At 52.2% G+C, this 19176-nt stretch overlaps 4 protein-coding genes and 1 non-coding gene across 5 annotated transcripts; 3 read left to right on the top strand and 2 right to left on the bottom strand.

Moving 5' to 3' along the window:
- Positions 1 to 3494: 3494 nt before the first annotated feature.
- On the bottom strand, positions 3495 to 5072 carry LOC112894638 (protein MIZU-KUSSEI 1-like). The gene is made up of 2 exons (XM_025962410.1): positions 4234 to 5072; positions 3495 to 4119 (listed from the first exon to the last, which is right to left on the bottom strand). Exons 1-2 carry the CDS (start codon positions 4745 to 4747, stop codon positions 3812 to 3814), a joined length of 822 nt encoding a protein of 273 aa, XP_025818195.1. The 5' UTR covers positions 4748 to 5072; the 3' UTR covers positions 3495 to 3811.
- A 7458-nt stretch (positions 5073 to 12530) lies between these two features.
- LOC112876577 lies at positions 12531 to 13600 on the bottom strand. The gene has a single exon (XM_025940721.1). It carries the CDS (start codon positions 13226 to 13228, stop codon positions 12752 to 12754), a length of 477 nt encoding a protein of 158 aa, XP_025796506.1. The 5' UTR covers positions 13229 to 13600; the 3' UTR covers positions 12531 to 12751.
- A 757-nt stretch (positions 13601 to 14357) lies between these two features.
- On the top strand, positions 14358 to 17500 carry LOC112889114 (ATP synthase subunit O, mitochondrial). Its single transcript, XM_025955607.1, has 6 exons — positions 14358 to 14552; positions 14750 to 14803; positions 15299 to 15542; positions 15923 to 16035; positions 16969 to 17055; positions 17139 to 17500. Exons 1-6 carry the CDS (start codon positions 14469 to 14471, stop codon positions 17256 to 17258), a joined length of 702 nt encoding a protein of 233 aa, XP_025811392.1. The 5' UTR covers positions 14358 to 14468; the 3' UTR covers positions 17259 to 17500.
- On the top strand, positions 16633 to 16759 carry LOC112879126. Its single transcript, XR_003225952.1, has one exon. It is a non-coding gene; the product is annotated as a small nucleolar RNA snoR86 (small nucleolar RNA).
- A 135-nt stretch (positions 17501 to 17635) lies between the features above and the next one.
- On the top strand, positions 17636 to 19174 carry LOC112889124. Its single transcript, XM_025955616.1, has one exon. The coding sequence runs from the start codon at positions 18357 to 18359 to the stop codon at positions 18852 to 18854; it is 498 nt and encodes a 165-aa protein (XP_025811401.1). The 5' UTR covers positions 17636 to 18356; the 3' UTR covers positions 18855 to 19174.
- The last annotated feature ends 2 nt before the right edge of the window (positions 19175 to 19176 follow it).

Below are 19176 nucleotides of genomic sequence, written 5' to 3'. Positions count from 1 at the left end.
GCGGGCAAGAACTCCATCCATGGCTGTCTCTTGCTCACGCTCCGTTTCGACAATTAGACTTCTGCGCCGTCGCCGTCGCCGTCGTCGGCCGGTGGGCAATGGCTATCTGCCTTTCCGTCGTCGCCGTCGTCAGATGAGCTGACGTGCAGAGTTCGTTCAGAGTAATGATAGTGCTGGAGATGTTGCAGACCTGCAATGAATCCACAATGATGTTCAACAGGTAATACCGCTGATCTACTTGCACATATGAATTTATTCCGGACCGGAAATGATAAGTACAATAGAGACTCATGATATGATGGGTACAACAAAACATCGGGATTTATTCCGGGCCGGAAACTAATTGCAACAAAATAATTTATGATAGGTGCAGCAAGAGACCGAGAATCAACCGGAAATTAATGGATTGATTCCGGGTCTCTTGTTGTATCTATTATGAGTCTATTTTATTATAATTAGTTTCCGGTCCGGAATAAATTCCGATCTTTTGTTGTACCTATTATGAATTTCTTGTCGTACCTGTCATTCCCAGCCCGGGATAAATCCACATGTAACCGAACAAGGTCTTAGTGTTTTTGTCCATGAGCTTCCACCTTGAAAGACAACTATGATTCAGTTGATTATATATACAGTATACCAGTGTGTTTTATTGAGAAGTGTGGATAAGAGAAAGAGAGGCACATTCCAAGGCAGTCCTTAATCCAAGGACGTCTGCTGAGGTGCGCACTCGTGCGCAATCTTGTAGTAGCAACTGAACTCTACTTTCTGAATACCGACAGTGCCATACTTGTAGAGGCAACTTGCACCAAGAGGTCCCCAGTGCTAATCACGCATGCATCCTGAATCCCAGAACCTTTTTGTTGAAGAGCAGGTTGCCCAAACAACTCGACCAGTACCTACCTGTACCCTTGCAAGCAGATGAGATGAGCGTTTGATGATTGGATACCACTGGGCATTCCAACGAGTTCATTACGACATAGTGACAGGTCCAGACACAGTGATTAGGGAAGAGATTAGAGTAGAGCGCGAAGTGAACGGTGACGACGCAGGCCATGGAACTGAGTGGGGATAACGGAATATTACCCGCTTCTTCCTCCTCCTTTTCTCTCTCTTGTGGAATGTGCCGTCAAGATTGGACGGCGAGGTATAATGTTGTTGCATGTGCAAAATTCCACTTCTGCAAAAGGGAGCTACTGCTACTCCAAGTCGCGTGATTATTTAGTACCTACTTCTAGCACCTGTCTCTGGGTTTCGAGTAGGCTGCGACGCAGGCCTACCCTGATGTACGCTGATGAGGCCTGTCGGCCACGACATTATGCTGTGATGTCTGAACTCTGAAGTAGCACAAACTTCTGTACACATCTGATCATCTCTAACACAACATTAGCCGTTTCATACTGTGCATCCTTGCCAATTTGACTATGCCTCGCAACTGAACTTCAAATCTCCCCCATCGAAACACTGAAACATGGCTCAAGTTCTCATCGACAAAGGGTACCCATTTCCACAAGCGAGCACCTCTTCATACGCTGCTCCTTCACCAGGCAACTATGGGTAAACATCCTAGCTGCTTTCGGTAAGCTTTGCCCTGCACCTGAGGTGGGCTTTACCTTGCAGGAGCGATGGGAGCAGCTGCGCCTTCTGTGGATAAGCGAACACAGAAGAGGTAGCTGCTTTCGGTAAGCTTTGCCCTGCACCCGAGATGGGCTTTACCTTACAGGAGCGATGGGAGCAGCTGCGCCTTCTGTGGACAAGCAAACACAGAAGAGGTTTTGATACTCTCTTTGCCCTCGTCTCCTGAGAAGTTTGGAAAGAAAGGAATGCCAGGATCTTCCGAGTGGCATGCTTGTAGTAAGAACAGCTGCTCTTGAAGATCAAGGCTGAAGCGGAAGCTTGGGTCACTGCAGGAGCAGTGGTGCTGGGTTGTCTTGGAGGGGAGTAGTCCGTTTTCCTTCCTTTCCCGGTGCTCTAGTCCATCATGTAATATTTTCTCAAAGCGGAGGAGCGTTGTAACGCGTTGTAAAAACTCTATCTTCTACCTTAGTGAAAAGATAAAAAATACGTAATTCTTTTGTGTATTCGATTAAAAAAATACCCATCCGACAGCGTCGAATGCGTGCGGTCGCCGTCTCTCGCCACCCCCCAGCTCATCAGCGTCCCCCGCTACAATTTCGGCGGGGCGCAACAGGATATGACAGGCGGGGCCCACGCAGCCGGGCAGAAACGAAGCAAGCGTGCGAGCAGGCAGCTTTTCGCGCCGCGACGCAATGATGCGTGCGCGGGAATATCGTGGCCGTTGGCGCCTCATTTAAGAAACGATTATCGCTTGGGCTTTAAAAGCTTTCCCTTTTTCCAGGCGCGTAGGCCGGCCTTTAGGCTAACAGTTTAAAGATCCAACTGGTCTCTCCGTAGCCCAACAACCTGGGCAGTCCTCATGACATTCCTTGGGCCATGCCAATCGCCACGCACTCTCCTGGCCCACCTGGTCCCTTCGTTCCTCTCCTGCCCAGCCGGCGAAACGCATAAAGCCGGCAACGGCATGGATGAAAAGAAGAAGAAAAGCGGGAGGAAAAGGGTGGTTCCATTGTTAAGCCCTAATGATGAGGAATAAGTGGCAGAATTACTCGGGATTTGTAAAATGTAAAGGACCCTTCCAGTTGCGCCAACTTTAGAATATAAAAATTATTCAGGCTCCATGGTCTCAAATTGTCCATTTGTCTTTTGATTAAGCCTAGAGCAAGAGGACCATGTTCTTGAACAGTTGTAAAATATTGCAGTTCATTTGGTAGAGTGCAGGGCTTTGCAACCTGCCAAACTCCTTTCGGATATCATTGCGAAATTCTCGTTTCAGTAGTGCCAGGTTGAGCCGTTCTGAACATCATTGCAGCTACTTAGTGAAGTCTGATGATGATAAGGGAGTACTGTACTGCGAATTAACAAGGACAAAGGAATGGAATATACCTATACATCAATCATGATGCAGGAATAGGAATCTACTAATTAGAGGTCCCATGCGTCAGGTTTGGTGCATCAAAACCTCAATAATTATATCACAACTTGTTCTTCAGAAAGAATGAACAAAACATCTTCTAATCGTCCTCTACTGCACGGCTGCACACCCATGAGGCAAGGGCAAAAGGAACGGTTTTATCATTGTTATAATATATAGAAGCAATACTAGATAGTAGTAATTATTAACTTTAGTCAAAAAGAAAATAAATGGAGAGAAAAGGAGAGGCAAAAAAGAAGTTCAGAGTTTCTGATGGCTGATGAGAGACATGATAAGGAGTTGAATCTGACTCAGCCGGTGCAACTTGTATAGATGTATGACAGTACTATAAGATGTCAATTTCAATAAATCTCTCTCTTTTTTGGAGGAACAAATACAACAAAATTTAAGCAATCAGTCGCGTCACACTTATGGCATACAGTATTTGACGGTATAATATCTGTTGAACAATAACGGATCAAAGAACCTACACTGCACCATCACGTTCTCCATCGCATCTCCATCTTATTACGCAGCAGGGGCACTGATATTATTCCCAAATTTTCCAATCCAGTTGATCACATGACCAAAGAGAAAGATGATCCCCAACCTACCTATCTAGAACCACACCACTTCACACCAAAACCTAATCACCCAAAGTTTTAAGCCATGTAAGTGATCAGTAGCGTCGTACATACACCATTGCCAAGACCTCCAAATTACATGGAACGCAACTACACAAAAGCCCAACCAGATTACGCATGCATGGTTACATACAGAGGGGGGATGCAATGCAAGCTGAAGCGTCGTCTCCGGCGGCGATCAGACTCGTAGCAGGTAGATGCTGAGCTCGGGCCCGCCGCTGCCGTCGGGGTTCATCATGTAGAACGCCTCCGAGTCCCTGGAGCCCACCACCCGCTCGAACCTGGCGCGCATGTACATCAGGTCGCCCTCCGCGGCGCCGGAGACGTCGTCCGGGAGCACGCCGGCGCCCACGGACACGGGCTCCACCGCGCCCAGCACCCGCCACTCGTCCGCGCCGCACTCCCGGCGCACCGCGAACCCGCACTTGCGGCCGTTGCAGTACGCGCGCCACGTCGGCTCCTCCAGCAGCCCCCGCCGCTTCTCCCCTGCAGATATTTTTTTTTTCTTTGGCGTGTTATTGGTTGATCCCGGTGCAGAAATGAAGTCGACCATTTGGCGCGGTGCGTGTCAAAGTGTCAGTGACTCGGTGGTGCACGTACCGGCGGCGAGCGGCGTCTTCTCGCACTCGAGGGCGAGGCGCACGAGGCCCGAGGACATCTCCCTGACGAGCGCGCCGGTGGAGTAGGCGGCCATCTCCACGAGCAGCACGGGCGCGGAGCGCGGGTCCGTCTGCAGCGCCACGTGCACGCGCCCGCGCCGGCGGCCGAAGATGGTGCCCGTCACGCAGGACCCCAGCTGCCGGCGCCGGCGCCGGTGCGTGATCGCCGCCAGGAACGCCGCCCGCAACCGCGCCAGCGCGTCCGCGCGCTTCCTCGACGACGGAGACTGCTCGGAGGACCCGTCGGCGGCCGCGGCCGCCCCCTCGGCGGGCTCGTCACCCTTGCTCTCTTGTTCGGCGGCGCTCGTCCCGCCGCGCTGCGGCGCCGGCTTGCCCGAGCCCTTCTTGTGCAACCACGGGAAGCTCCCTCTCCCGGCGCCGCTCGTCACGGAGGTGGCGGCGCCCCTCGAGCTCGGGAGCGGCAGCGGGGAGGCCGCGCGGAAGGCTCTCGCCATGGCGACGGGACGGATAAGCTCAGTCGCTCTAGAGCTCAGCTTCCCCCCCTGCGTGGCGTGCGTGCGCGCGGCGCGTGATAACAATAATGGGCTGGCGGAGCGCGCGCGCGGCGCGAGTATTCGATGAGCTGCTCCTAGTGGCGGAGCCGGAGGCGAAGTGCCGAGGCTCTTTAAGGGGGTTGGCAGGCGGCAGGGTGGTGCACTGGTGCACGCGCGCGGCGCGGCGCGGCCCCGAGCTCTTTTGGCAAAGCGGCGGGGCGGGGGCAGACGGGGAGTGGCGGCCGCGGGCCCTGGCCGCTCGGGGCGCCTGCCTGGCGAGCGGCCGGCGTCCGCATGAACGCACTGGCGGTTTGGCTCGGTCGCGAGAGGGGCGGACGTGCGCCGTGCGCGAGAGGAGGCCGCACCGACCGGGCGACCAGGCGGGCAGGGCCCGTGTGGCCGGGGGTGAGTGAAACGAGCGCGCGGCGCACAGGTACTCGTGCGGCGGCGGCAGATGGGAGAGGGCGTCGGGCACGGCCGCTGGCCGCACGGGCCGTGTCGCCGTGTCTGGCCCGGACAGTGTGGGACTCCGCGTCATGGTTGACGCTGACACAGGTGGTGACGTTTGTACCACTCCACTTCGCTTGTACCACCAGTACCAGTGCTGCTGTTGCTTGGCTGCTCTTCCTGGGCCCCGTTTAGATCGCAAATCTTTATAATTTTTGGAACTTTTTGCTATTGCAGCGTTTTCGTTTGTATTTAATAAATTTTATCTAATCATGGACTAACTAGACTTAAAAGATTCGTCTCGTGATGTACAATTAAACTGTGCAATTAGTTATTTTTTTACATATATTTACTGCTCCATGCATGTATTCCAAAATTGATATGATGGAAAGAGAGTGTAAAAAGTTGGAAATTGGAAGGGATCCGAACAAGACCTTGGTCACTCTTGGTACAAATGGTACCAGTACTGCACTGCTGCCTGAGGTCCTGTCACCGAGAGCTAGCTGCTCTTCTTGGTCAGAAAACCTGGAATGCGAAGGTCCACCGGCAGGTGCGGATGTGATTCTGTCATCCATCAGCAGCAGATATCTACTCCATCACTTGTTCGATCACAGGTTGGTATTTGGTAACAACCACCGGTTCACGCTTGTGCCGACGTGAAGTTCGGCTTCTGTTCACCTGCAGCTCAGCTGCTCAAGCAGGAGACAAATCGAGACTCATCAAAAAGCCCATCACGGAGACGCATGTTTTTCCAGGCGAGGCGTCGCAAGCTCCCAGAGATAGAGTTAGCATGAGGCTGTGATCACCATTCACCAGTAGAGGCCGCGGCGGTCCCCCATAGCCCAGATGCATGTCGTCCGCCGGAGGCGGAAGGGTGTTGGTGCAGGGAGGGAAGCGGCATAAATGACGGCCACCCGCTTGAGCGGCGCCGGGTTATGGCGTAGGGATGGGGATGGGGATCAGGGGATCGTTCGTGCACGTAAGTAAAGGCGGCGAGCACTGGCAGCGGCCTGTGAACTCGTCACGGACCCTGCTAGCTAGGCCTCGGCTGCTACTCCATCGGATCGGGGTCAGCAGCCGTGTCGCCGGCTCGCCGCCCCGCATATCTGCGTCAACGGAGGTCGTCCTCTCTGCCTTCCGCGCGGCGGAGGAGGTAGAGGCCGTGACGTCATTTGGAGCCCGGGTCGTCATGCCCGTGGGCTCAGGATTGCGTGGGCCGGCAGGCCAAAACTTTACAAGTAAAACATGAACGAATTTCCTGTTTTTCTCTAGCGATACTTTTCAGTCTGACCGTCTGAGGACCAGCAAACATGATTTACGATGAATTTGATGTATGGTTAATGATAAAGATGAACTTTGATGGCAGGCTGAATGCTCCAACGATCTGGTGGGTTGATACTTGGTGCCACCTCTGATTGCCGTCTGGAACTTACTTAGCCATGGATGGAATACAGTGAAAAAACCAACTCGTTTTTCGCCCATGTACGATCGGTGCGGGCTTCGGGTGCCTTGTTCTGGTTCAGTTGTCAGGTGGGAAAAAGATGCTGATTCAGGTGCGAGCAAAGAGATGCCTGCTGTGAAAAAACTGAAAGTCATTTGGTTCAAACTGACATGAGTTGTCGACTATAAAAAAGTTATATATTGTCTTTATACAAATTGACAGTATACAATATTTCTTTGTGATGAATAAATTCTTTTTCTTTTAAATCTTTATTTTTATATATATATGAAAATATTTGGAGTTAACTTTTTTATTCTTTTTTATTTTTATTTTTCTATATATTAAAATATTTATTTTCTTATATAAAAAAGAATTGAATGGGTGTATAGGTGACCAATAGTAGATGTGTAGTTTTTATAAATTCGGAAAAGCTGCAAAAGTAGGGTACAACCTGCTTTCAAATTTATACTGCACAAAGTAGCTTTTCCAAAACAGCTGCAGAAAAGCTGAACCTGTTTGTGCTTTTTGAAAGCAGGTTCAGAAAGCTGAACCAAACGCAACCTTCATCGACACTTCCTGGCCCAAAAGAAACTAGCCGATTCACAAACCTGTTGCTCATGATTTTGTGTAATCGGATTTCATAGAAATGGAGTGTTTCGAAGGCTATATATATCCTACAACCATCTTGGATCACAACAGCCACGTTTTTCAGGCCATCCTCTGTCTGTTTCTGTCAGAAGGCCAGGACTTATGGTGAACGACGCTGGCACCGAGACGCCTGGCCGGGGGTCCGCGGCGGCGACGGCACCACCCGCCTCTCCGGGCGGTGGCCGCCGCTTGACCTCGCCTCCGGCGACACCTCCCGCCATACCGAGCAGAGGCAGCCACCAGTGCGCCATGTCGAAGGCGCAGACCTGCCAGGTGAGAAGCCCCCTGTTGGCATCCCAAGCATGGCCAGCGCATGTGCACAGTACAGGCAGTAAGCATTTCACCATGCCTTGCAGGCGCTGATCGGCCAGGGAATTGAGCTGCCTGGTCTCCATGATCCATAGGCAGCACACCCTCACGCAGTCACGCTCGAGGGCGAGCGCACAAGAAGGTGACATGACAAGTTAAGGCTTGTTGAAGGATTGAAGAAATGCCGGATCCGGTTCGCAAGACCGGAGAGCTTGCCGGAGGGTGGCGGCGATAGCGGCGAGGAGCGCACGCCAGCGTCCAGTTCTTGCGGGACGAGTATGAGCGCAGCCACCGCCATCTACATGAGGCGAAACGGAGCAGATGGATCATGGCAGCGGCGAGCCCGGCGAAGCAGCGCGGCGGGATGGCGTGAGAACGGGGAAGCGCTCAGGAAGCGTTTGGATTGGGTCTCCCTTCTTTAATCCCGGCCGCTAGTAATGGATCGGACGGCTCAGCGTGCCTCAGGGATGGACGGTAAATGAAATACCGTCCACCCCGGACGGTAAATCAAATACCGTCTGCCCCTGGTCGCCGCGCCGACACCCGCCGGCGAGCTGAGAGGTGCCGAGGGAACAAAGGATGAAGAATCGGGGGAGACCTGGAACTTTGTAGGAAGGGCACGCAACGCCGCAACCACGGGAACTTGCGCCGTGGGAGCAGGATCGCTCGCGGTCGGTTAGGTGAGCGCGCCGCGGATGCATGGCCGAGTAGCGCTAGAGCGGGCCGGCTTGCCGGCGATGGCGATGCGACCGCCGCCTTCGCGTCCGCGTAGGCCGGTAGCCCGGAACGCGTCGTGGTGTATCGAGAAGATGGGGGTGGTGATGTTGGAGGAGTGGGCACCCGGTGTCGAGCCGTCGAGGAGGAAGAGAGAGGAGACGAAGAGCATGGCGACTGTGGGGCGCGGCCGAGCTTCAGGGTGCGGATTGGGGATCTTGGCCTGTCCTGCTTTAGGTCAGGGTCGGTGGTGAATGGCGATGCCACCCATGTACGCCGGCGGCGCAGTGAACGTCAACAGCGTATTCCAATTGCCAATCCATGTACGAGCTATGACGACATATGGTACCTGCCTGCTCTCTTGCTCCAGCTTATCCGATGCCCAGAGCTGCAAGTGTAAGTGTTGCAAGGATTTTGACTGACTGCAAGTCTGAAACTGGATTGGACGCAAGATTGATAACAAATTGCCAGTTTATCCGTACTGAAACTATTGAGGAATCGCAACAAAGCAGAGTTTCAGGCGATTGTCGCCCTGATCTGAAAGGTTGTGCATCCTGTATAAGTAGGAAAAGGCTGATTGCCAGATCTCACAATAATGTCCTGTGAAGCCCGGGGAAACAGAGTGATTCAGTGTTTGCAATTGCAATGCATACTTGCATCTGTATGGACTGATTGCCAATGGAAAGAATATTAACAAACGTGCAAATGCGAAATGACTCTGTCCAAACTGAAACAATTTTCAGGAACTGCAAGGCAAGCAGCGAAGTAACAGCAAGCAAAGCTGCAGAGTTTCAGGGAACACGCTTGTTGTTCGTCTACTTTGGTCTCTTGACTTTGCACTAGCCATAGGAACAGAAGGTTACTGCCTAGTTAGGCGCTGCCAGGTGTGAAGATAAAAGGCCTGAACATATCTTTCAGCATGCACCCCATGAACCAAATCTCGTTGATATAAATAGATCCGTTAGTTACCTACATTGCAGATCGTGATACACATATTAACACTTCGTATAGAGAAATCCAGAGAATAAGATAAAACAATAAAAGAATAGCTCCATTCCAATTGTAATTTCAGACTGCTGAACAGGAACTTTTCAAGTTTTATGGTACAATAAGGTGAAGTGGAGAGCGAGCGGCTCGGGAGTCGGGACATCTGTTTTCTTCAGAGAGATCCACGCTGAACGCTTGCATCGTGATGCCTGCCCGGTGATTCTCGGCGTCGGCGCCATCAGTCTCTCGATCTGACCGGTGGGCGCCGCTTCACCTCCCATTCGGCGGCATCTCCTGTCTGCCACCATGGAGAAACTTATACAACAAGCAGAAGGAGCCAGCATCGCACCATGTCAGAAGGCACAGGCCGCCCAGGAGAGAACCCTCCCTGGTGGGCATGATACCGAGCATGGACAGCCGGCGAATGCACCGTGCGCACCCCCTGCAAGAACACCAGTCTATCCGGTGCCCTTGGGCGAAACGCATGGGTATTTCTCTTGACGGATCGAGATCAGACGACGAACGTGCATACAAGCCTTGGGTAGTTGGGTGCTCGCCGGAGAAGCAGCGCGGTGGGATGGCGCGAGGACGGGGAAGCATTCGGAAAGCGTTTGTAAGGGACCGCCCTTGTTTAATCCTGGCCGCTAATTATGGATCGGACGGTTCAGCGTACCCCAGGGGTGGACGGTAAATGAAATACCGTCCACCCGGCCGGTAAATCGAATACCGTCCGCCCCTGGTCGCCGCGCCGCCACCCGCCGGCGAGCTGGGAGGTGGCGAGGGAACACAGGATGAGGATCCGGGAGCTCTGGAACTCTGTAGGAAGGCCGCGCAACGCCGCAACCATGGACGCTCGCGCCGCTGGAGCAGTATCGCTCGCAGGCGATGTGCCGAGCGCGCCGCGGCGGATGCATGGCGCCATGGCCGAGTAGCGCTAGCGCGGGCTGGCTCGGCGACGATGGCGATGCGTCCGCCGCTTGCGTCCGCGTAGGTCTGGCGCAATGTGATCTACCGAGAAGATGGGGACGGTGATGTTAGAGAAGCGGGCGGAAAAGCGGGCGCCGGCCAGATGTCGCGTGGAAGGATGGAGTCGATCAGCAGAGGGGGACGACGCCGCGCGGCGAGGAGGAAGAGAGAGGTGACGCCTCGCATGGCGGCGGTGGGGCGTGGCCGAGCTTCAGCTTCGGGACTGGGGCTGTTTGGCCTGCCCTGCCCTGCTTCAGCCTTCAGGTCAGGGCCGGTGGCTCCAATTGCCGTCTGGAATTTACCTTTATTCCGCCATGGAATACAGTGTAAACCTAACTCATTTTTTCACCCATGTACGATCCATGTGGGCTTCGTCATCACCTCCGGCCCCAGAAGGAACTCGCCAATTCACAAAAATACTGTTCTTGATTTTTAAATCGGATTACATAGAAGCAGAGTGTATATATATCTCCAATCCAAGAACCATCTTGGATCAGAATTCAGAACAGCCACGTTTTTTCAGGCCATCCTCTGTTTGTGTCAGAAGGACGCTGGCACCGAGACGCCTCCCTGGCTGCTGCTGGTGGCCAGGGGTTCGCGGCGACGGCAGTACCAGCCTTCCTGGACGGTGGCCACCGCTCGGCCTCGCCTCCGGCGACATCTCCCGCCATACCAAGCAGTCAAGCAGAGGCAGCCACCAGTGCGTCATGTCGACGGCTCAGACCTACCAGGTGAGAAGCCCCCTGTTGGCATCCCAATCATGGCCGGCCGGCGCATGCACCGTGCGCGCCCGCGGCGAGAGCACCAGTCTCATCGGCGTCCTTGGGCGAAACGGAATAGATGGATAATTTCTCTGGACGGATCGAGCAGACACGGCGCGTGCATACAAGCTCAGGCCTTCTCGGGTGCTCGCCGGAGAGCAATGGCAGCGGAGGCCGGAGATGCAGCGCGGCGGGATGGCGACATGGCGTGCGGGCGGGGAAGCGCTCGGGAAGCGTTTGCATTGGGTCTTCCTTGTTTAATCCCGGCCGTTAGTATTGGATCGGACGGTTCAGCGTACCCCAGGGGTGGACGGTAAATGAAATACCGTCCACCCCGGACGGTAAAACAAATACCGTCCGCCCTGCTCGCCGCGCCGCCACCCGCCGGCGAGCTGGGAGGTGGCGAGGGAACATAGGATGGGGATCCGGGAGCCCTGGAACTCTGGAGGGAGACCACGCAACGCCGCAACCATGGACGCTCGCGCCGGGGGAGCAGTATCGCTCGTGGTCGGTAGGCCGAGCTCGCCACGGATGCATGGCCGAGTAGCGCTAGCGCGGGCTGGCTTGGCGGCGATGGCGATGCCGCCGCCGCTTGCGTGTCCGCGTAGGCCGGAACGCGTCGTGGTCTATCGAGAAGGTCGGGATGGTGATGCTGGAGGAGCGGGCGGAACAGTGGGCGCCGCCCGTGTCGCTTGGAAGGAGGGAGTTGCTCAGTAGAGGGGGACGCTGCCGCCGGTTACGGTGTGCGCCCGCGCGCCTAGGAGGAAGAGAGACGCGACGCGGAGCACGGCGGCGCGGCGGCGGGGCGCGACCGAGCTTCAGCTTGGGGGCTGGGGCTCTTTGACCTGCCCTGCTTCAGCCTTCTGGTCAGGGCCGGTGGCAATCCACGCATCTACGGTGGCCAGCGGCCAGCGCAGGCCCAGCGACGAGCTCCTGCTTCAGTTGTTGTCCCGTCCCTGTCAATTACCTGCCCAACCTGGTATTTCTTATTGACCTTGAGCCCATTCCCGAAGGCTTGCGTGCATGCGGGATCAACCGCGAGAGGACGCAACGACACCGGATGGCCGGCCCGCCCGGGATGGCCTACGATTCCGACGGGAGAATGGTAGTTGGTGGTGGCAGTCGTCGTCGTCGTCCAAGGATAATTCCGGCGGCCATGTGGGGGGCAGGGTAGGATTGCGTTCTTTATTGCCGTCACCGAACCATGCCATGCGTACCTAACTTCGCGGCACGATCGGCCTGCAGATCTAGTACACGCAAACGGCAAAGAACTATTCATTGCGGTTTTCTGTAGGTCAGTGCGGTGGCTCGCTCTTCAGTTCAGGACTCGTCGGATCGTCGCCTCAGCCTGCAGCTTCAGGGTTCAGTCTGATAGGATTTGAGGGCTGCCAACTGAAAGATGCCTTTTATACAACTGTCAGACTGCTCCTCACGATTGTAGCACTGTCTTGTTTGATCAGAGTACACAAAATTTGGGAGATCCAATATTCTAATAAAAAAGCATTTATATATCCATGCTGAAGAATACTGTACTACAAAACAATCCCATCACGAGTGACGCTACGAACAGATGATCAAACAACAGATAGCAAATTATTGATTCTTTCTCCTATCAGACTTTCCCACTAATAATCGTAATTCGGAGGAGAGTGGAAGAAGAGGCCTTGAACCTCGCCGGCGGCAGCGGCTTCTTCACGGCTCCTCCGGCGGTGGCAACGCCGCGGGCGCCTCCACCACGGGCGGCGGCGGCTTCGCCTCCCGCTTCACGACGGCCCGGCGATGCGCCGGCCACCCGCACCACCGCCGGGCCAGCCGCGTGCAGTCGTACCGCTCGTCGGGGCCCTCGGCCTGCGCCGCGCACACCCGGCCGAAGACGCAGGACAGCAAGGTGAGCAAGAGGACGGCCGCGAACACCCCGAAGAACGTGCCGATGGAGCCCGAGGAGCTGCGGAGAGGCTCGGCGCCCGCGGCAGAGCCCTGGTAGCCGTAGCCCGGCAGGGGCGTCACCGTCGCCGGCATCGTCGGCGTGCTGCCGGTCGCCGCCATTCTTGCATCCAGAGCGAGCAAGATCCGACGATGGAACAGTGGCGCGACTACCGAGCAGCTGTTGACTAGTGAGCCGGACTGTTTGGTGTTGGAGGTGGTTATGCACGTAGGAGGAGCGAACATGGGATGGAGAGGCGAAGGCAACAAGCCAAGAGGCAAGAGGGTTCGGCAAAGGCGTCCACCAGCTGCTTTGCGACCCCGGCGATGTGTCAAAGGATTAGAGGGCGGGCGCGGTAAAGTTTCATCAGGAGAAAGTCTGCGAGGTTGGCCTTTGTGAGGATCGCGCGAGTGGAGATCAACATGGAAAGGGCGCTCGGTGGGATGGTTGGCGTACTTGGTAGTAGTCGCCCATGAATGGTAGATACATTGTTGGTGATTCAGAAGAGAAGCTTTACAAGAGCGTATCTGGATATACTGCTTTGGAAAGATGGTAAATAATGTGAGGGAAAGCAAAAGAAAGTGCAGCAATCTACAAACATCTTTTGGGTCATGGATGGCATGGATAATCAGGTTGTTTATTTACATCGCTTTGCGATGACGGAACACAGTCCCCGTTCAGAGAGGTGCAAATGTACTGAAACATAACGCGCTGCATGGTTGCATCTGTCTTGACAACTTTCCAAAGAAAAAAAAAACTTTGGAAAAAGCAAAAGGGTCACGGTTACGAAGGTGGTGTTTTCTTAACATGCTAGGTTATCTACGAAATGTTTTCCACTTACTTTATTTGTCGTTGTCTCTGTGTGTTTCTAAAGTGCTGTTTTCTTCTTTGTCTCCGCAGTTGCTAACACGTCTTGTATTTCCTTTCAACGATTCTCATTGTTGCCTTTACCGGTGTTAATCTGACAGCGCTGCTGTTCCTCCGTTTAGCACACCTACAACTGCTGCTTCTCAAAGAAACGGAGAAGCCTTCTCCCCAGAAAAAGAAAAGGAGAAGGCATGTCTTACAGAGAAAAAAGTGAAAAAGCTTCAGGGCTGAATCTTAATAAATCCGCGCCCAAGCTAAGCTATCTGGCTCGTGTCGAAAGAGGCCCAAATATCTGGCCATCAAGGCCCACGTTGCTAAAGTACAGCCCAAGAACCAATGCGACCATCAAACTCCACGGGCTAAAGTACAGTCTATGAACCAAATCGGCCACCAAGGCCCACGTGGGTAAAATACAGCCCATGAACCAAATCGGTCAAGAATTTGTGCTCTTCTGGGCCGCTCCCGAGAGTTGTAGTTGTGCCCTGGCTCTCGGCATCGCCTCCGCTTCCTCTTTTTCCTCGCACTCCTCAAGACCAGCCTCCTCGTCCCCGATCTCCTGCCACCCCCGCACCCAAGGGTTTCGCTCTCCACCGCCGCGGAACAAGCCAGCGAACAGGGATGGCGGCGGCGCGGCACCTCAGATCCGGCCTCCCCCTCATCCGCGCCCACCTGGCGGCCTCCGAATCCACGGCCGTCGCCCAGGTCCATGCCCCCCACCCCGTCTCCGTGGTTGAAACAGATCCATTTCTCTCGATTTCGATTGGCCTTCCGCGTCCTGTATCCGATCTAGGACTGCCCTGTCTCGTGATGTTTTAGGTTATTTTGCAGGGGGATTTCTGAGTCATCCTTGTGATATTTAGGTTCATTTTTGGGGGACTGACGTGTTCGTTCTGATGCAGGGTTCGAGGGGCTTCTCGTCGCAGGTGGCCAAGCCCACCGGGAAGCAGGTCAAGGTACCTGTACTGTATCCCCCCTGGTGCGCGAATGTAGTTAAGAAATGGTATACATAGATTGTATTATTATGTTCGTGACTGGTAATAGGCGACTCTTGTCAATGTATTATTGGCATTGTGGGGATTATGTAATTATTTCTCTAATATCCTGCCTACTTTCGGGAAACCTAATGCTGTACTAGGGTTAGATGCCATTCGATTTGTTCAGTGAATGTAATTATGCAATCACTTATTTAAGTCATACACAAAGGATGAACTATTGGATGCGAGTTTCTTCAAGTTGCACTTAGCTGTATTGTTTGGTAAAGAAACTCCAGGACCGGAGACATTCAGTGCTGTTTAGTTTACATTTCTTGGTTTTCCTTAAATATCTGTGTAGTTTTCTGCAGGTTACTGCATTAAAGTTTCTCCTTTTAATTTAATTCGTTGCTGGCAGCTTGAGGTGTCTGTAATTTGACCATGCATGTCTAATTGTTTTTCTGACTTTGTCTTTAGGTTCCAGATGCTCTGTATGGTGGCACAGGCAACTATGCTAGTGCACTGTTCCTTACAGCAGCCAAAGCAAACACATTGGACAAAGTTGAATCTGAGATTCAAACTGTTGTAGAGGCATCCAAGAAGAGCCCGCTGTTTTCTCAATTCATAAAGGACTTGTCAGTTCCAAAAGAGACCAGGGTGAAGGCTATAACTGAAATATTTGCGGAAGCTGGATTTTCAGATGTCACAAAGAACTTCTTGGGTATGCTCCCTGCCCACTCATTTTGTATGCCTAATTGAGTTTGCTATATTTCCTTGTAATGAGTTGATTACTCCTGGTTGTCACAAAACATATGAACCATTTTCTTGTGTTACTGGTTCCAATAGTCTTTTCATATTTATACGGAGGAAATGCTTTTGGTAGCCTTGATCTGTATGATAATTTGTCTCGTGCAGTAGTTTGTTATTAAGGCAGCTGTATTATCGGTTATATGCTTGTTACCAAACCTGTTAATTGATGTACTTTTCTCAGGAAGCTGTTTTGAATTTTGAATTTCAGTACTTGGTATGATTGCTAAATGCATATAATTTGTTCCATACTACGTATCTTGTCAGTGTCTAACTTCATGTTGGTTTATGAAGCTGTCTTGGCGGACAACGGCAGGCTGAAATATATTGAGCGCATTGCTGAGAGATTTGTTGATTTGAACATGGCACATAAGGGGGAGGTGAAGGTTGTTGTCAGGACAGTTATTGTAAGTTGATTTCCATGCCTTATTTCCTATTGCAACTGTGAGTACAGTATCTGTTTGAATAGCTCAGTCCCCTTCACATGTTAAAAGAAATGTTTGTGATGCATATATAGCTTTCTTTTGCTTGATTTCATGGCAATATGAAATGAATCGTGATTGATAACATTGCTTGATGTGAATTTCTAGGGGTTCTTTTCTCCTTAAGTTTTTTTAATGTTCTTTCCTGTTTTTATTTTGGCATATCTTATCTTTCAAGCAGAAAATAGAAATACATTAACCATACAGGCAAAAAGGTTTTTTGGGGATGAAAATTGTATGGTATCTCCAGATTACATATGAAAAATTTGCCAGGTATTATGTCATTCATGTATTTGAAGTTGCAAAGTAAAGAAATAATCTGCACTAGTCATGACTGCCAGCGGGAAGTGCTATAGTGTAATTTTGACACTGCATTTGTAGCCAGCAAATATTCCACTGGCGCCTCGTTTCCTTCTAGCTGTTTCATTTTTGGTTTTCTTTCTTAGCCTTAAAAGATCGAGGGGGAATGTCTACATATTTTAGTGCATTGGGTTTTGGTCCATTGAAGAAAGCCAATTTGCAGAGCAAAGGGGCCAGATAAGTGGTGATCTTTGCATTGAAGGTTGGCGAAATCGAACTCAACCCTGCAGTTCTCCGTGCCGCTCAGAGTTGCTCCATTTTGTGACGGCCTCGAACAGGCTGCTACATCTTTTATCACACAATCACCCAGCAAATTTTGATAACCTTTCATTTCTGCAACAAAATGAGGATAAATCATTCTGGAATTTTGAAAAGCTTGCTTACCTCAGATCATCCATAGGTCGAGGTGTCCTGTCCTTAGTGCAGCTTCGTTTATAGTTCCTTGTGCATGTGACAGCACTTGATTTCTTTTGCTGACACATGTTTCTTTTCTGTTAGCCACTTCCCGAGAAGGAGGAGAAAGAGCTCAAGGAGACCTTGCAAGATATCCTTGGGAAGAACAAAACTATTTTGGTTGAACAGAAGGTAACTACTTGGTCCACGAGCTTCGTGTGTAGCCTCAGAAGTAATATTTGAAGGGATGTTCCTCAATTTTGCTTTCTCTGCAGATTGACTACAGCATCATGGGAGGACTTGTGATTGAATTCGGGCAGAAGGTGTTTGATATGTCGATCAAGACTAGGGCGAAGCAAATGGAGGCGTTCTTGAGGCAACCCCTTGAAATCTAGCTTCCTTTTGGATAAAAACATCATCAGAATGCAGTGGCTGTGCTGCTGAAGGTTTCCTCATGTCTGCAACTTTTATCTGGCCTTTGAATAAAATGTTTCCTCTAACAAGAGAATGCCACTGTTTTTATTTTGTCTTGTGGGCTAGAGGCCTGCTGAACAATTATGTTTATTTCTTGTTACTTGAAGAAGCTTGCACCGGAAATGTCATGAAAAGTTTTTCAGTTCCAAGTCATTGGAATATATGAATCCCCCAACCCCCAGAAATGCACCGTTCTTTGTATATTCAGTTTCTTATGTGAAGATGATTGACGCCAAAATAAACTATTCCTGCCTTCACGGGATTATCTCATGTCTGTATCTCGGAATGTACTATCTGAATAGTAAGTTTTGATCTTTGAAATAACAGCATGCCAGATCTGTGTGCTTGGACGTCATGTCTATATGTTATATCCCAGACAAAGACTTTTAGCCTGAATCAAGATACTATGCTCCCTGTTGTTTGTTATTTCAGAAACGGAAACAAATTGTCCGTTCATTAGATGTTGCTGCCTTGTGGCTCAACTCTTGCTGTGAAGGGGAGCAATCGGCAGTAGTAATCATCATCCACGCAACTCATGCCTGTAACACCTTCAATCATTTAGTTGGTTATTATTGCCATTTAGCGGCTGTTGCCGAGTCCTGGGTGCAGTTCTCAAACCGCTGCTTTCTGTTTTCTGATGTTTATGTGTTCCAACAGAAAACATGCCAAAACATGTGTTGCGTTCATGGGATATGTGTGCCTGCCCTGACGCGTGCCTTTGCTTTCTTCCCTGTCTTGATGCGTAGGTCAAGTTTGTGAGAACAAGAAACACCTATAGCCCCTAAAGTGACGGGCCAGGGTGTGTTGGCTTGAAAGAATGAACAAAATCGATTCCCCAAGCCACTACTCGGGCGGCTCAAGCAACCTTAACCTCTGGCTCACTCCTCCAAGCAACCCATGCAGCTATGGCATGCTAAGCTCCCAGCCGCTTCCTCCTTCATGTCCTCACCGCCTCATCTTCCTCCCTCGTCGCCGCTAGCTGCTCCTGTGGCTCTGCCTCCACGGCCCTCCGCCCAACAATGGCGTCGTGCGCGGCGGAGACCGGCCTGGTGGCCATGGACTGCCTGGTAGTGTGCTGCTGCTGCCCATGCCTGGTGCTGCAGGTCACCGTCTTCCTCTTCGTCAGGCTGCCCAAGAAAGTGGTCGTCAAGACGAAGCGGATCGTCCTGAGGAGATGGCACAGGAGGAGGCCGCCGGCGCCGTCGTCGTCCAAGGGAGGAGCTGGCTGCGCGGCCTCGGCGCGCCTGAAGCTGGAGGAGTTGCTGGACCTGGACGACGGTTTTGAGGCCGCGTTCGGGGACGGAAAGGGCGGCGCCGACGGCTGGAAAGAGCGGTGCTTCCCCGTCGACGACGACGGCGGCGACGCCGTGTGGGAGGCGATCATCGAGCAGGAAGGTCTCTTCTGGTTCGGCAGCTTCTGGGGCCGGCCGGAGCAGGAGGGGCCGGCTGCTGGAGGTGACGATCAGATGAGTGGAAGCTTCAGGCTACCTGTCGGCTTAGAGAGAGTCTGTGAATAGCCAGGTTAAACGGTTTGATTCACACGACGATGTAAATACGAGGCTTTTCGCCGAGGATCTCGTTCAGAGAATGTACATGTCAACGTACCAGGAATAAGGTATGTTCATGGCAGAAAGAGAAGAATGTTCGGAAAGAAATCAAACTTCACCCGAGAAATTTGGGACATCAGTAAAGCGGCAGGACGGCCGTTGCTGCTGTCGGTGGCGGTCGCCGGTCAATCGGCTGAGGATCGGGTACCGACTTGACAAGTGACGACGCGTAACTGTTAGATTGGATCACTTCACCATCGACCGTGGCCTGTCAGCCGTCGATCTGGTCTCT

Source organism: Panicum hallii, chromosome 1 (assembly GCF_002211085.1).
Source record: "Panicum hallii strain FIL2 chromosome 1, PHallii_v3.1, whole genome shotgun sequence".
Classification (NCBI taxonomy): domain Eukaryota; kingdom Viridiplantae; phylum Streptophyta; class Magnoliopsida; order Poales; family Poaceae; genus Panicum; species Panicum hallii.
This window is presented reverse-complemented; position numbering and strand designations above follow the sequence as displayed.

Excerpts from the sequence above, each read along its gene's own strand:
- LOC112894638 (XM_025962410.1), bottom strand. The coding sequence starts at position 4,747 with ATGGCGAGAGCCTTCCGCGCGGCCTCCCCGCTGCCGCTCCCGAGCTCG. Across the intron at positions 4,120-4,233 it reads GAAGACGCCGCTCGCCGCCG|GGGAGAAGCGGCGGGGGCTG; the intron begins GTACGTGCACCA and ends AAATATCTGCAG.
- LOC112876577 (XM_025940721.1), bottom strand. The coding sequence starts at position 13,228 with ATGTTCGCTCCTCCTACGTGCATAACCACCTCCAACACCAAACAGTCC.
- LOC112889114 (XM_025955607.1), top strand. The coding sequence starts at position 14,469 with ATGGCGGCGGCGCGGCACCTCAGATCCGGCCTCCCCCTCATCCGCGCC. Across the intron at positions 15,543-15,922 it reads TGTCACAAAGAACTTCTTGG|CTGTCTTGGCGGACAACGGC; the intron begins GTATGCTCCCTG and ends TGGTTTATGAAG. Across the intron at positions 16,036-16,968 it reads TTGTTGTCAGGACAGTTATT|CCACTTCCCGAGAAGGAGGA; the intron begins GTAAGTTGATTT and ends CTTTTCTGTTAG.
- LOC112889124 (XM_025955616.1), top strand. The coding sequence starts at position 18,357 with ATGGCGTCGTGCGCGGCGGAGACCGGCCTGGTGGCCATGGACTGCCTG.